This window comes from Egretta garzetta, unplaced genomic scaffold (assembly GCF_000687185.1).
Source record: "Egretta garzetta isolate BGI_Z169 unplaced genomic scaffold, ASM68718v1 scaffold645, whole genome shotgun sequence".
NCBI classification, from domain to species: Eukaryota; Metazoa; Chordata; class Aves; order Pelecaniformes; family Ardeidae; genus Egretta; species Egretta garzetta.
Genome location: NW_009259681.1, coordinates 35,547 through 51,910, shown reverse-complemented (window position 1 = coordinate 51,910; position 16,364 = coordinate 35,547). Strand labels below are relative to the sequence as shown.

Here is a 16,364-nt window from a genome sequence, read left to right as displayed (position 1 = left end):
TGTCTGTCCAGACTGAGAATTTGCTTAAAATGTTATAATCTTTTACAAAAGTAGTATCAAAAGGGATGGGTTTTGCCCAGTAAGCGCTGTACATGAAATGTTAGACTCTCTGCAACTATAAGGGCCAAATCCTACCAAGTTCACCTCAGCCTGTTGTCCTTTTAGGGGAGGCTAATGGTTCATACAAAACTTAACTGCATGGCCTTGGACTTTCAAACAACGGAACAATGAGAAATTAAGTACAAATATCAAACGGGAACACAAAAGAAGCGAGGAGGACCAAAATGTAACATGAGAACCCAGGCACGACTGGCAGCATTCCATGCTTTTCCATCTTAATCCTCAGGAGCTATAAATAACCTCTACAATCATTCAGCGAGACAGGTGAGGTGGGGAGGGGGGGAAAGCCTGAGCTAACACGTGGTTTCCCTCACAAATTTATCCCACACGAGTGCTGCAACCAGTGGGTACCGCTGAACATGACTTTTGGAGATAAATTCTGTCTTTGGACATGGTCATGCACTCCAACTCTAGAAGCATGACATTCACATTCAGAGCAGAAAGAATCATAGCACCTCAGATTATACAAGGACTTACTGTACTGTTTGATTTTCCACGAGACTTTACGCGGGCTTACGTTGTCTCACGAATGGTTCGATGAGCAGCATTACTTTGAGCACAAAACTTTCGAGACAGACACAGTGAAGGGAATAAGGAAAAGAAAACTAACTGAGCTGATTTTCCTTCTCTCAGCACCTAGGAATAATCCCAAATTGCTTTCAAAATTTCATTTAAGTTTGAAGTTAAGGAAGCAACAGGCTGCGTGTGATTTTTTTAACAGCTATCTCGCCTCAAAACACAAATGAATGAGCATCACGTTTTGGCTCAATTTTAAAATCTTGAAAGAGAAAACTTATATCAAGTTCCATCTAGGTCTTTATGAGTAAGTGTGCTAAAATTATTTTTTTCAGCATTTAAACTCCCTCTTATTTCAGTTCCGGACACAAAACGCATGACAAACACATGACAAATAGAGATAATTTATTATTTATCAAAAATTCATTAGAATATTTACAAAGCTGAAGTCATAAAAACCCCACATGCACACAGTCTCTCTTTTTCAGACTTTTTTCTTTAAGATGTTTCTTCCTCTCTTACCCTGTGATTTCTTTTTTCTGCCCTCAAACACAGGTTTGGCAGTCACCATGAGGACCTTTCCCAGTTCTTCATCCTCATCACTTGAGCTACTGCACCCCTTTTTCTCTTTCTGGCCTGCTGACTCAACTGCAGAGACATTTTTCCTCTTTTTGCTCTTGCCTAAACCTCTGCTTTCCAATTCCTCTGCCGAGGAGTCACTAGAAGTTTCTGAAAGATGCAAATTCCCAATAAAACCACCTCCATATAAATGTTCTTTTCTGGAATCCGAATGTTTTCTTCTCTTTCCACTTCGGACTTCTGTTGCTGCAGCTTGATGATCTGCGCAGCCTGCAGTACCTTCCCCTTTCCTTTCCTCATGCTGTTGAAGTTCCATCTCCATAACAGCAGCGGCCTCCCGAATTTCATCGGCTTCTTCTTTTTCCTTTCTCTTCAGACAAGTCACAGCCCTGCGCAGCCTCTGGCTTTTAATAGCTAGTTTTTCATGCTGTGCTAGTCTGAAGAATGAATCAATTCGAAGCTGAGTCTATCAGAAATAAAACAGACAAACACCTTTGGATGGTTTTGCGATGGGAATTCAGTTGTCACCTCAGCTATACTATAAAGCATCCCAAACTAAAGCAGGACAAAGGACTAATGAAATTAATATGCATGCAAATGAGGTGAACAATAAGATGCGTTATTATAGCAATACCTATACTTTATAATAAATTATGCAACAAGAACCTTTACAGAAACCAGGTAAGCAAACTCCAGTGAAATTTGATGAACGCTGTGCTGCTGCTGATTAAACATATGTTGCTATTTTCAACCCTAATACAGAGAATCTCTGTAGTGCTCTCAAGTATGTCCTTACAAACACATCCTCAGCTTCAAGCTGTTAGAACAGCAGAATGTTTACTAAGCAAATTACTGTTGTAAGTGCACTTCATATTTGCATATGCTAGTGCAACAAAATGTGGTCATTTGACTCAAGTTCATTGTAACACATGCTGCTACAGTATAAAGACTTAAGACTAGAACTCGAACTTGTCACACACGATGGGTCTGGTTTATTCAACCACAGCTACACTTGCTGTATAGACTAAGCTAGTCCTCTCTATTCTCCCTAAAACTCTCCTTAAGAAAGACAGACGCTTCCAAAGGATGTTCCAGTCAACCTGAAAATACATCTGGATTTAACTACCAGTTTTGGTACCTTTCAGTCCTTTGAGTGACAGAGAGAACCTACAACCTTGGTTTAGACTGCGTTATCTACCTGGCTCATGGCAAAAGGAGAAAAGAATCTGACCTTAGGTGATCAGATTTACAACTGACTTTCACAGTATCCCAGCATGAACTGCTACTGATTTTTAAGTTTTATTAATGTTGACAGAACATTTATTTTGAAATTAGAGTCATATTATTAATTGGCACTTGTTCAATGGTTCAGTCTGCACTCCTCAAAGGATATGGATGGTACCAAATGGTCAATCTCGCTTCACCATAATCTCAGGGGCATTTTTACAAATCATTTTTAGAGACAGCATGCTGTCTTTTAAAAGTACTGAAGATGCTTGAAGTACCCGTAGTTTCAGAACAAGCAGCAACCTGGACTTTAGATAGGTGCTTGATAGGTAACAACATTTGAAACCAACAATTGAGATTATGTAGAAGGTCTCAGAGCACAGCCAAATCATACAGAAACGAAGTCTAGAGAAGTAAGTTTAATGACTTTTAAATATACATATATTAAGATTAAAAAAATGGCAAAATCCCAGTTTCTGAGAAACGTATTTTAGATTAAAGCCTTGCTGTTCATTTTAAAATGCTTCTCTCATAATTTTCGAGTTACCCCTAAACTATACCCAGTTTTATACTTTACCTGCTGCAAGTTCAGCTGTTTTATCACAGGCAAAAGGATTTCATCTATCTTTGTCCTGGTCCAGCCAAAGTGATCCTGACAGAATGTGCAGAAAGTTAAGGAACTTTACAAAATAGCTATTACCAGTATTTTGTAAACACATAAACCCAAAATTCCTCCAATAAACAATGTCTGGAGGAAAGTGACTCTACTTCAAAGCTTTTTCTAAGACAAAACCAGAGAAAATACTCTAAGCTATTACAGCTGACTTATGTGGATGGTTCCAGTATTACGCTACGCATCTTAATCACGCTGTTACATATTTATTGGTTACAGAACTTTTTTCCCCAATACCAACGTTTCCAAAAGCATGTATCAGTGAAGACAGAACTCATTGGGCTATATGGTACTGCCATAAGACAAAATACCTGTAAGTAAATCTTATTTTCATACTTGCATGCACTGGAATTTTAATTTACTATTTAAAACACTGTTAGCTCTGCATGCATTGCCATCTACTTTTCAACAATTCACTGCAGCTCAAGCTGCAACAGATGCAAGAAATAGACAATATTGCAAGAAATGCAGTGAATAACTAGGGATAAAGCCCAACTGAATCATCATTTCTGACCAGGTTTTGAAACTTATTTGTGAAAGACGGGAAACGTATACCAGGAGTGTGCAAGCAATCCCACTTGAAGTCTAGAAATAGGCACAGCACAGTTACAGAAGTGTAACATCTCAACAAACTAGTTGGTCCAGCTACAAGACTCCCTCTGCATGCAAAGTGAAGCAGCTCACTCTTCCAGGAGGGCAAAGCAGCCTTGAATGCCACACATGCATGGCTGCACTCCCTTCCATTCCAGAGCTGATACCATTGTAGGAGAGCACATGCAGATGGCACGGGGAGGCCCCTCACACCAATGGGATTTTAAGAATTTGACACTCCGTTACCAACTCACTAAGCAGCCTTATGAACTTTAACCTGAGTACTTTTAGCTAACAAGTCCTGCCATACAGTAAAAGGATATTCTCTGATTTGCTCTACATCCGGCTTCCCCCAGGTGAATGAACCCCTCGTTTCATCCACCACAGGCTTCAGGTACGCTTCTGCCACTGCTGGATTTGGGAAACCTGAAGAAAGCTGCAGCTCCCGCAGTTTCTTCTTGACTTTGGTATCATGTGGATTAGGTCTCAATTTCTTATTCTTCTGAGCTTCATTCCACCACTCACTGAAAAACAGAGGAAAGTTATTCATTTGTCTCCATAAAATATAGTTTGGAATATCAAGAGCTACCATGCTAATTTCAATAACCTTAGTCTCCCTACTTCAGTTACTACACGAGATGAGGAAGGAAATTTCCAAATAAAAAATGGCCAAAGGGACATATAATCCGAAAGCAGAAAAGACAAAACATAGAGATTACATGCAGCCATTGTAAGCCACAGTAGCAAACATCACTTGGATTCCCCATAAGCTGCTAAACAGGAGGCCCTAAATCCAGCTTCACTCAAACCCAGGAGGATGTTCCACACATAATGATCATTTTTGGAGGTTTTTTGGTATGCAAGAAAAAACAAAAAAATAAAACCAAAAAAACCCAACTTCTAACCATCCTTGCCATTGCCAGTATAACTGGCTTGGCCCTCTTCAAATCTTGTTCTTCCCCACAGCCTACCTGTCTGTCTCTTTCCAGGTCATCCATTCCTCACTCATCAAGTCTCTTTTCTCTACGAGCAAGCTACAGCACCTTCTCACAAACTCAGGGAGAATAAACCTCCACTCCACTACGGATCCAGCTCTGCAATGAACTCAGAGGCAGTCGCACAGTTCTACGGCTGTTCTAGTGTCTTCATTAATCTCACTGTAATTGCTGTATCAACATGTCACCTTATTTACCTGCCATTTCAAATAGTGATATAATGGAGTCACGTATTTTACAGTTTACTTAGTCTCCTTAATGATGGTCATATGTTTAGTTGCATGCTTAAGAAGCAGCAAAGTATATTCACTAATATTTTGGAGAGACAAAAAAGCAAAATACAATGATGCATACGCAAATTTTAAGAGAGGTTCCAAGCCATGCCCAGGAAATTCATTTAAAATCTCCATCGCTGTTACAAAGCCAACGTTTGGAATGCCCTCAGTGTAGTCACTTCCAAGCAAGTATGCCAAATTAATTAGCTTGTTTCGATCCAATCCTGGAAAAGAAAGTGCATAAACCAAGTAAAACCAGTGGACTCAGCATCTCTTCTCTTAAAAATTGAAAAACAGTATATTATCTGAAAGGCAAAAACCAAAAGGAACACAAAGGTGCTAACTCTGTAAAATTACATTTAATTCAACATCAGAATTTGCTAAATTATATTCTGGAGCAGCATCAATATGCTGCTGCTAGCTCAAGCACCAGTAGTTGTGATAACTTGGCAAATAAATCTTGCCCAAATTAAAATGTTACAGTGTAATGACAATTGGGAAATTCTGGGTTTCTAAGAGATATTATTTTACATATATTTCTCCAGTTACTGTCCTGTTCTCATTTAATGCTGACCTGAATTTAGTAAACCCCAAAGCAGAAATAAAAACACTCATCTTGAATTCTAGCCCATAATATCAATGTGTCTGCTTCTTAAAAGCGTTCCCAAACTGGAAGCCTTTTGCTCTGTGCTAGTGCAGTTACTAAGCAGACCAAAAGAGTCTGTGAAACAGCCAGAAAGAAGGAAGAACTCAGCTGACCACTTCTACTCAGTACGCTGCAACCAGACTGATTTTCAGTGAGTAGCTTCAGGAGTTTAGATTTGAAAAGAAGAAAAAAAAAAAAAAAAAAACCAATCAGTGGAGAAAAGGAGGGATGTGTGTCTAAGCATACAAAGCAAGACCATCAGCACGCTGGTCAGGATATCCATCAACCGTGAAGAAAGAACTGTGCAATGCATGGGAAAGGAGAAGTAGTACAAGGTTGCAGAAGAATGTGACGTGAAGACCGATGGTGACTTTTTTCCCCAATAAATAAATAAAAGCTCTGGTTTATTACATTAATAACAGCTAAAAATCACACACACACTTTTACAGCAATCCTTTCCAAGTAAGCTACAGTAGCATACCTAAGTAGGTATAATTAGGGGGAAAAAAGTGTTTCATTCTATTTGCTGGGAGAAGAAACCAAAGACATATTTTTCACCGTATAAAAATGTTGTGAAATTTTACATGCTGAAGACATTAAAATATTATTTCAAAGTCTACAGCCTCTCTCAACTTTGAAAACGTCAAAACTGATTTTAAAAGAGTTCTGCTTAAACAAGTCATAAGAAGAAGTTAAAATTGGCTCATATTTTCCTTAATACACTACATGACACTGAAGTTTAGTAGTTCAACAAAAATGGCAACAATGTGATTAGAGTGGTACAAGAGTAATGTGAAAGAAGAAGAGCTGTCAGTATTAACTAAATGAAAACCCTTTTACAGAGCATATGCATATGCTAGATCCTCTTCCAATACATTGCGTGTCGGTATGTCCAAAAGTGACTTCCATTTCCAGAGGACTATAAATCTGATGACATCAGAATATAATTTTTCCCACCGTGTCAGAAAAGTCATACTGACATTTACCACGGAACTGGTAGCATAGCTCATACCTCCAGCCTTGATGATCATCACACTAACTCAGTGTATTAAATGCAGGTGTCTGCAAATTCAGGAGGGAGGGACATTTGGCAGTAAAAACAGCAACCCAGCTGAATGTCTCTGGAGACTCTCCAAAGAACAGGCATTGTAATAACAGGCATACAAAATTCTGTAGAAAATACAACTTCAAAAAGACACAGGGCAGCGCTGTCTTATTAAAGGCTGTATTTAACAAATCAATACCTGAGGCTTACCTAGCTGGTTTTGAAAATCAACATACTGGTAATATTCCACATATTTGTTTTGACTGAAGAAATTTTTATAAACATGTCGCGCGCCAAATAACCACACATCACTATCGTCGGTGATTGTCCCAGAGGTCTGATCAGTAAGGTCCAATATGGCACACTGTGCCTCTGCCTCCATCGGAGCTTCAATATACGGAATGCCAAACAGACGGAGAAGCTCCTGCAGGACGGAGAGAAAACAGTTGATATTTCATCTAAAGAAGGAACTTCTATTATAATTCTGCTTAGCTCAGAACTGCTAGATTCACACTTGGGGGGAATCTTTCACAGCAAATCTTAGTTTCTGCTAAAAAGTCCCAAGCACAGTTAAGTCAAGGGGGAAATCCCATTTATTCATCTCGGGCAGATGGTGCCACCTAAGTCAAGCACTACTTGACCCCACTATTACTACACAGTTTGAGAATCCACTATCTTAATTATACAAGCATACTTAAATACCGTGCTTTCCATAGCATGGAGAAAAGTCCATGCATTACAATTACATGGGCTCCAAAAATGCAGGTAAAATGAAAAAGAAAAAAAAGACCAAAAAAAAAAATCAGTCGTCACTTTAGCTCAGAAAATAGTATGAAAGCGTATGAGAAACATTAATATCAAGCAGGAAACAATGGGCAGACTAATCATCCTTCAGATGGTGTTTTGATATATGTGTACTTTGATGCATTTTACACAATTAGCTTTATGGAATACATTATTTATCCTCAGTTAAAATATCCACACACACACACTAGGTTTACAGGCTTCTGTTAGTTACACAATTCTGGATTACATAACCTCCAGAAATTGTTTTCCATTTACTCTCCTGCTCCCATGTTGGATGTAGCTAAGGTGTAAAATGTATTAAACATATAATTTGATATGTATACATGTATCTGCACATACACACACTTTTTTTTCCTCACTGCAGCTGGCTTTTGTGCCCTGACAAAAATCAGTCTCAAGGCTTAAAACTTTTACTGCAATAAAAAGCAGAAGCACAAGGTCAAAAGACTTACAACTGTAATGGTGTATCTACCATTATATGGCACGCAATATTACAAAAGCACAACTGGCCTTTAAAGAAAAATCATCTGAAGAAACAATTATGAGCACATATTTAACAAAGGAAAAAAAATTACAATCATTTTAAGACTATTTAAGACTATCCCCATTTAAGCAAAGAAAATAAAAGCATTTGTATATTTCTCAGACTTAAATTTCTTAGAATAAGTTTATTACATTAGAGATACTATCAACAGTCTATTATGGATATTTTAATCCCAAGAAGAAAATAAAAGCATTTGTATATTTCTCAGACTAAATTTCTTAGAATAAGTTTATTAATTAGAGATATTATCAATAGTCTATTATGGATATTTTAATCCCAAAACATTGTATTGCAAGTAGTCCTTGCATTAGACTCGTTGACCTTTAAATGCTAATACTGAAACAGAAGTTACAGGCTTATGCAGGTATTACTGGTGAGATTCTCTAAAATCAGTTACCCAGGACATAAACCTGGGTTACCATACAGATTTCTTCTAAACTTTTATCTTTTAATCCCTAGAGAAAATCACAATTTACCTAACACCCAGATTACATCGATTCCATACTGCTGAATGTAACTTCCTAATATTTTTTTGTTCAATTTGCACCTTTCCCAGCAACAGACAAAGATCAAACTGGCCCAACCTTAAAAAATTGGTGCTTAAAAAAATGTTGATTTATTAATAATTATTATTTTATAGTGTTACAACAGTTATTTAAAATCGTTGGAATTCAAGATTATCTCAATACTTTCAATATTTTAAATCAAGCAGGCTGAAGAAAACAAGCTCCTGATAGGAAAAAAGGTGAGCTATAATAAGCAAAATTACTATCAGCTTTTCAGAAAATGTTTGACTGGGGTGGAGGGAGGGGTGACCACATCATGCTGTATCAAATCAGAATGATTCAACAAATACTACCTGGCTTTCCAAGAACATCTGTCCTGTTACAGAAGCAGCAACACGTTCCTGCTGCTGTTTTTGAGCCTGAAGCATATTCTGCTCAGCAGAAAGGTCATTTTCTAATTCTTCTAGTTCTTCCTAAAAAATAAACCAAGATTTTCATTACTTCAACAATTTGGGTACACTTAGTTAAGTAAAGCACCAGGTCTCCAACTATAATTATTCTAGTAGCATAGGCACCAATTAATTCACACTTGGAAGTTTTCATAGCTTCTCTAATGCAGTAAATTACAAGACCAGAGACGGGTCTACTCAATTCTGGGCTAAAACCTTAAGGCTTCCCTCTGATTTCAGAGAGATTATGGTTAACCATCATTTTTAAAGAAGAATCAGTTGCCATAGAATTAGATGCATAGATGAGAAAGCAATGAAACAGTAAGAAGCTGTCCCAACAGTTTTCCTTAAAAACTTCGGGACAGAGAACTTCGTTGCTAGCTCAAAACAAGTAACAAGGAGTTACCAAACTGATGTCTTGCCACTCATCTGCCGCACCTTTACCATCATCTTCTCTTTCAACATTCTGATCGTTTGCCAACTGCACTTCATCAGACTCCTCCAGCAAGTCCTGTGTGACAGTATCACGTCTGTCTGTCTCCACTTCTGGAAGTGCTGTTTCATCACCCAGTTTTTCATCATATTTAGTAGGAAACTCAGCCTCATTATTGATTTCGGTATCTACTTCAATAAAGCTTCCTATTAAAGGAAAACAAAGATTTCAACTTCCTGCTACTTTTTTTAAAAAAAAAAAAGTATTTGTATGTGTTGTTAACTTGGACAGTGATTTGGGGTTGGTTTTTTTCTCCTACATGCAGTAAATAAGATACAAGGATTGTGAAATTACAGAAACCAAGTGATTGACCATTAATACACCAGGTGAGTTCAATGTACACAATAGCACGTCTTCCTGACTCTCCGTATTGCATACTCAGGTTTCAATGATACAACGTAACACCAAGGGGAAAAACATAGCTGAGATTTTCCTCCCACCTCCTACATATGTAGGAATAGAAGTATTTTAAAGACTTTCTTACTAGGACAAAAGGTTAACTTCAACTGACTACAAATACAGTAAGGTCCTACTTTCTTATCTTTTTACACAATTAAAAAGCACATACCATCAGAATCACTGTCTTCAGACTGTGATATCCCTTCTCTTTCCTCCTCAGGACCTTGTGCTTCTGGAAAAAATCTAATATCCTTTTGTACCTCAGATACCTTCTCTTCTGTTTGTGAAATTATTTCCTCTCTGTTTTCAGAAATTTTCAGGTTTTCCTCATTTTCAGAAAGGCCTGTTGTTTCAGCACGAATCGAAGCCCCTATACTAGTTTGTACAGGGGAACAGCTTGGCTTCTGCGTGCACAAGTTTATATCCTTATCTCCCAAAGAATTTAAGTCCATTTTGGAACCATTTTCTTCTTTGTCTACATCTTCTTTGCCTTTTCTAATATTGTCAATACAAGAATAATTTTCAGCTATGGATATACTGGTATCTTTGGGTGTAACATGATTTTTTTCCAACTCCTGACTCTTTTGTTCAAATTCAGTGTCTTGCATAATCACTTGGTTCGATGAACAAATTGTAGGTGTGGGTATTTTTTTTCCCTCCCTAACTTCAGGAATCTGATCTTCCTCATCTGAGCTACTAAGCAGAAAATCCTTCACTTCTGATCTTTCTGGTAGCACTCCATCAGTTCTAACAGTGAAAACCTCCTCCCTTTTACCATCACCACTCAGAGCTTGCTGAATTGCCTGTAGCGTTCTTGGAGACACATGGCCTTCCTCTGTTACAAACTGGTCCACTTTCAATCGTCCTGTATCTTCATCCCCCAGTTCTTCTTCTGAGCTGCTTTCTACCATAGCTGCCTGGATAGCAAGCAAAGTCCGAGGAGAGGGTGGTGCCGTCACAACATCATTATCCTTCTCTGTCTGCAACTTGTCAGATGCAACTAGCTCTGCATTAGCAGGAGATTCATTGATTTTATTCAATTTAGTAAATTCAAGCATTTTTGATGAGGGTCCTGCAGTGGTTTCCAAGTCTCTACTTGTAGCTTCTTTTGCTTGAATACCTGAAAGAAAGTTTTTTGTTGATTTTTTTTTTCAGTAAGAAACTGCTTTGTACTTACATTCTATTTTACATAATGAACATCATTACATAGATTAATAAACCAGTTTTCTACACATTTACAGATCACTTTTCGTTATGTCTAACAGTAATGCACATTTCATATAAAGTATCAGCTACATGCACCTGTAAACAATATTCAGGTTTCTCTTAAAACTGACATCTACAGACACCAAACAAGAGTTTTTACAAAATTAAGACCTGACATACCCTTTATTAGGATATAGTGAGAAGTATCTTCAGAGACTACCCTCCTAGATTCCACTTCTTTCACAAAACCACCTTCATTTTCATATTGTGTTTGGATTTCACCCGAGTGCTGTTGATTCAACTCTTTTTGTACATTTTCTATGCACCGATTGAGGTTGCTTTTCTTAAGCAAACCCCTCAGCTGGTACTGGGAAAAGTCACTGGACTCCTTAAAAACAAAACAAAACAACCAAGCAAGTCAATTAAATAAATTGCCACTAGCTGCACCTTTTAAGCAAGTTCATTTACCACACTCTGGAGAGCCTTTTAAGGGTTTCCTTTAAGCAGGTAACATTTGTCTCATTACTGACTGCTGCAATCCTAAGCGACAGCAACAGTAGCCCAGTATCACACACCAATTCTAAAAGATATCATTAAGTAGTTCCAAGTGCTGGCTAAACATGACGAAGTCTCACACAACAAGATCTCAATGATGTGACCAACAAAACTTAGCTGGCTAACGGAGCTGGTCCCCACCTTAGAAACAATGCAACTATAACAGAATCCACATGTGGATGTTTTTAAGATTATGGTTCTTAGCTTACACCTGGGCACAAGCTATTGTTTGATCTGACATATACTGTACTTTTAAAATCTAACTGTGCTCTGAAAAGCTATTGTAGAAGTGGCACTACAGGATTCCCCATTTGTCTCCGAATGGCTGCAGCAACACATCTGCCCGAGTTACAAAAGCCTTTTCCCAGCTGCCAGCTCCCCCAACAACCCAAGGGTTTGGAATTCAAGCTGCATTCATTCTGCCTGGTTATTCCACACTAGTAGCACATTCCTGCAATTGAAATCTTGGGCGTAATGCTGATGAGGCACGAGACACAGCATGATTTTTTCCATTCCTGCCAAACTGAATTAGCTCTGCCAATTTTAGTGGAAATCAAGAGATAGGACTCCTGAATAGACACACGGGAAGGCTCTGGTAAGAGTCATTATCTCATTGAGCTCCCCCCCCCCCCCCGAATGTAACATCTCATATTAAATAGGTCTGGAGGTAAAGTTTCCCAGATGTGATACTCTTATGTAGTCTTCATCTGCATAAATGGCAAGAGCTCTGTTCTGATGGCTTGAAAACTTTTGAGTATTACCTCTGGCATTGCTTCAAATAATGTTCTTTTTCGCTTTGTAAATTCTTTCATATCAGTCAAGATCTCGTGTTTTATTTCTGGAGGCAGCTTGTTGAAATCTTCTGATTCAATATCTACAGAATGAGGATTTTCACATAACTCTTCCTATAAAAATGGAAAATAACATAAACACCTATTTTATATTACAGCATAGCAAAACCAGTAAAATATTTAGAGCATCATTCCAAACAACAAAAAGAAACCCCACAAAATCTTTGTTGCTACTTCCTATACTGTGAAGAAAACAGTTAAGAAAAAAAAAGGTAACTATTACCTAATGAAATAAAGTGAAGTACATAATTATTGATGTATGCTACACAGAGAAATTTGGGGTTATTCCTTTTATAAAAAGATATTTAGTATTGACCACCTCAGCTAGTCTGATTTTATCCTTCCAAAGAGGTTCTCCTTCTGAATGCAAACTACTTCAAAGATAAGCGGTATTTCCAAGAGTTTTTCATTTGGGGGTTGGGTTTTTTTTTTTTTACTTTGATTAAAGCATAAATAATTTTATTGTTCATTATGCCTTCTTCTTAGGTTATATATTTCTTTTCTTCTCTTCCCATGAGATCAGCACATCAGAAGGGAATACCGAATTTATCTGTGAAAACTCAGGACAGAAGTGCTTCAACATCAATTCATATATGGAGAAGCATAGGAATTTTGTTAAATATGCTGCCTTATATGTGCATACACATGTGCACAAATGCATACATTTCACTTATATCATTACAAAAACCAATTTCTTCTCCACACGTCCAAAGGAAGTAGTCAAAAGAAAAAAAAAAAAAAAAAGAAGATACCATAAGAAATTCCTATTCTGCTGTATTCTAGTGGAGAAAATTACATTTGTATTTCCTCATTAGTAGAAATTCATAGTACTGAAAATTAACTTATTAACTTGTTTTCTTGATAAGTAATGCTATAGTAAGACCTACACCTCCAAACACTTTTTTTTTTTTTTTTTTAACCTTTTTGTTTGTCTTTAAGCATAGCACATGAATGAGAGGACTGTTCACGGTAACTGGGCAACTAGGATGCATTTACCTGCAACATCTTTTTTTGGCTCATTCTCACTTCCCATTCTTTTTCCTCTTCCTCCTCCGAGCTAAAAATCACAAAGAAAAAAAAAAGATCTAGATATTTACCTAGGAAAATAAAGTTCCTATTTTAAGCAAAAGGATGCTAGTCAGCGCCGAGTACAAAAATTCACACACAACATCAAAGTACACACACACATATATATATGCATATACATACAGACACACATACGCACACATATAAATGTACACACCAGTTAAACCAACCTGAACAGAAAGCAAGAAGGCAGACTTATGTCAGTTAAAACTAGATTGAGACAACTGTTGTTGTTTAAATCATTACCCGATTCTTATTTAGTCAGCATTTTAAGTATACAAAAGTATATATAAAATGTGCAAAGAGTAATCTAACAGACAGCTCCGCGTTCCCACTTAGTGTTACTTAAGTAAAATATCCCAAGCTTGACAAGTACATACAAAGCCTACGTCTGCTGGACACGTCTATGCTACTGAACGAGGGGATGCAAGCCGGAATCAAGCCACCAGACACCAGCTACCCAAGCTTGAACAATCAGTTCCGTTCAGTCGTATAGATGTGGCCACGGAGGCTGAGGTAGCACTTCCATCCTTAAACATGAATCCAGTCTAGAAAAATCTAATCTGTGGGGTGAAAGCTTCTTCTGTTACTTTCCCATAAATAACTAAAAGCTTCTGTATCCAGAGCTATAAAACAAACTTTCCAAAACGAAACGGAAATAAAGTATAAAGAAACATACTTTATAGATGACGGAGTCTCATGGGTGAAAGGCCTTTCAGCAGCATCAAAAAGCATAGTTTATACTTCTACATTGCTATAATAAACTCAGATAAGCTATTTTTCTTAATTCTACCTACCTATTCTTCTCTTCGTTCTCTAAAGAAGGCAATACATACATATCATCAATTCCTTCTCTTCGAACTTGTGTAATACTGGGCAAAACTTCATTCCTTAGGGAAAGTTGAAAGAAAAAGAATAAAAAACAGTGATTAATAGCTACATAAGAACTTGCCTGCCACTTACAAACAAGGGGAAAATCATTTTTGTTCTTGCCTTTTGCCCGTAAGAGCAGTTTTGATAACTTGTCTCTTCAAAAATGTTTTCAAGAGCTTCTCTGTAGTTTTCCTGGAATCACTGAGGGCGACTTCCTTCCTTTGTCTTCGCTTAGCCTGTGAAAATAAGATTAACACCAATGAGATTTTGCTGGATGCTGACGATACACATCCAGTGCATTACTGTTATAATTCCATGTGCCGAGTCTACAAGCAACTCCTAACCCATCCTACGTCAACGGGGACATAGCCTTCAGATCCTCTAAATCTCTCTGTGTCAGTTTCCTCTGTGGGACTCGGGAACAGTTTTCAGCTTCTGGGTACAAACGCTTACAAGAGTTGCGTTCAGGTCCGTTCTGCAGCAAGACCCAGGCTTATGCCATCATCTACCCCCCTGCAATCTGGTTTCTACGCAAATCAAACCTGAATGTATCAAAAGGGAGCTGCCGCATGCTCCAACAGCTAACCAAGACTGGGACTGCAAAGAACACCTGCACAGCAGTGCACTTCAGGCCTTCCATCCTCACGGCTCAGCAGCGTAAGTGGAATAAGAAGGTAATTGAAAATGGCTACTTGGTATCAGCAGACGTACCTCCTATTTTGCATTGCAACGACTCAGCAAAGGTACTTACCAAGGTTTGCCTCTTCAGAAGAGGTGCCTCTCCATCAAAAACAAAGACAGGTCGAATCCGGAAGAACAGTAACTTGCAGAGTCGATGAAACAGAGTGAGGAGGTGAGCATTTTGTATGGAACTACCACCACGATCTCTGGCTCCCTTTATTGCTTGGTTCAACCAAATACTGATATCTTAAAGAGCCGTTAAGAGGAAAAAAAATGTGCTATCTTACACCACATTTATAGTTTTCTATAACGTGTACGTATTTGACTGAGTAGGTTTTGCCCACAGTTTCAGGCTTGGCTTATCAAAACCAAGATTCTCCAAACACTTGTGAGCTTCGGAGAAGAATAAATTCTTGCCCCTATCGCCCTGGACAAAAAGCAGAGTTGAAAGCAGTACCTCCCCGGTTATTTTAACAAATAAACCAAATGTAACTTATTTCCACATCTTTCCAGCGTTTAACCAAGTATATATGATAGCAAAGTTGATGCTAAAGTGTTTAAAACTTTTCATCTTAAGAGCCCTACTGAAAGCAGCCCATTTATTTATAAAGGGCAAAATCCTGTAGCCCAACACGTGGGTAAGGAATCTATCAAAAAAGCCTCTTTTTTAAAACATTAAAAAGTTTGGTATTCCACATAATATAAAGCAGAAAATCTATTAACCAGAATACTGTTGTGATTTAAAATGTACAAAAAAAAAAAAAAAAAGCTAAACACCAGAGATCACGTAGAAATAAGTGACAATCTCCTCACAAACTTGGTTCCTCAGCGTGACTTTTAAAGGATACCAACAGCAAGAATTTTCCCTTCCAGCGTTTCTGGGTTTATAGGTCTCCCAGCACATTCAAGCAGCTTCCAAAGTCCCTGAACTCCCATGGTCCTTTCTCAGCGACTTCGAGGGAGAGAGAAGAGTTTATGAGGAACAAAAAGAAAAAAAAAAAAAAAAAAAAAAAAAAAAAAGAAAAGCAATAGCCCCATGACTACGCACACGATCCACGTATGCTTTATTAGCGAGGATGCACACCGCTGCGAACAGCGAGAGGGAGGGGGGCTGGGGAGGGGAGGGCACCCGGCAGGCGCTCGGGCCGGTTCCGGAGGGTTCCCTCAGCTTTCGGTACGTGAAAAACCTGTCAAAATAATCCGGTCAAGCGCAGCGCTACGGCTGGCGCCTCCAGGGGGCCCCGGCC

At 38.2% G+C, this 16,364-nt stretch overlaps 1 protein-coding gene across 1 annotated transcript; it reads right to left on the bottom strand.

Moving 5' to 3' along the window:
• Positions 1–1,085: 1,085 nt before the first annotated feature.
• ERCC5 (ERCC excision repair 5, endonuclease) lies at positions 1,086–16,356 on the bottom strand. The gene is made up of 15 exons (XM_009638560.2): positions 15,966–16,356; positions 15,188–15,363; positions 14,557–14,672; positions 14,361–14,453; positions 13,474–13,534; positions 12,388–12,531; positions 11,252–11,459; positions 10,035–10,985; positions 9,380–9,612; positions 8,878–8,997; positions 6,878–7,091; positions 5,056–5,200; positions 4,030–4,230; positions 3,020–3,104; positions 1,086–1,681 (listed from the first exon to the last, which is right to left on the bottom strand). The coding sequence occupies exons 1-15, from the start codon at positions 16,051–16,053 to the stop codon at positions 1,121–1,123; spliced, it is 3,396 nt and encodes a 1,131-aa protein (XP_009636855.1). The 5' UTR covers positions 16,054–16,356; the 3' UTR covers positions 1,086–1,120.
• Positions 16,357–16,364: the final 8 nt, after the last annotated feature.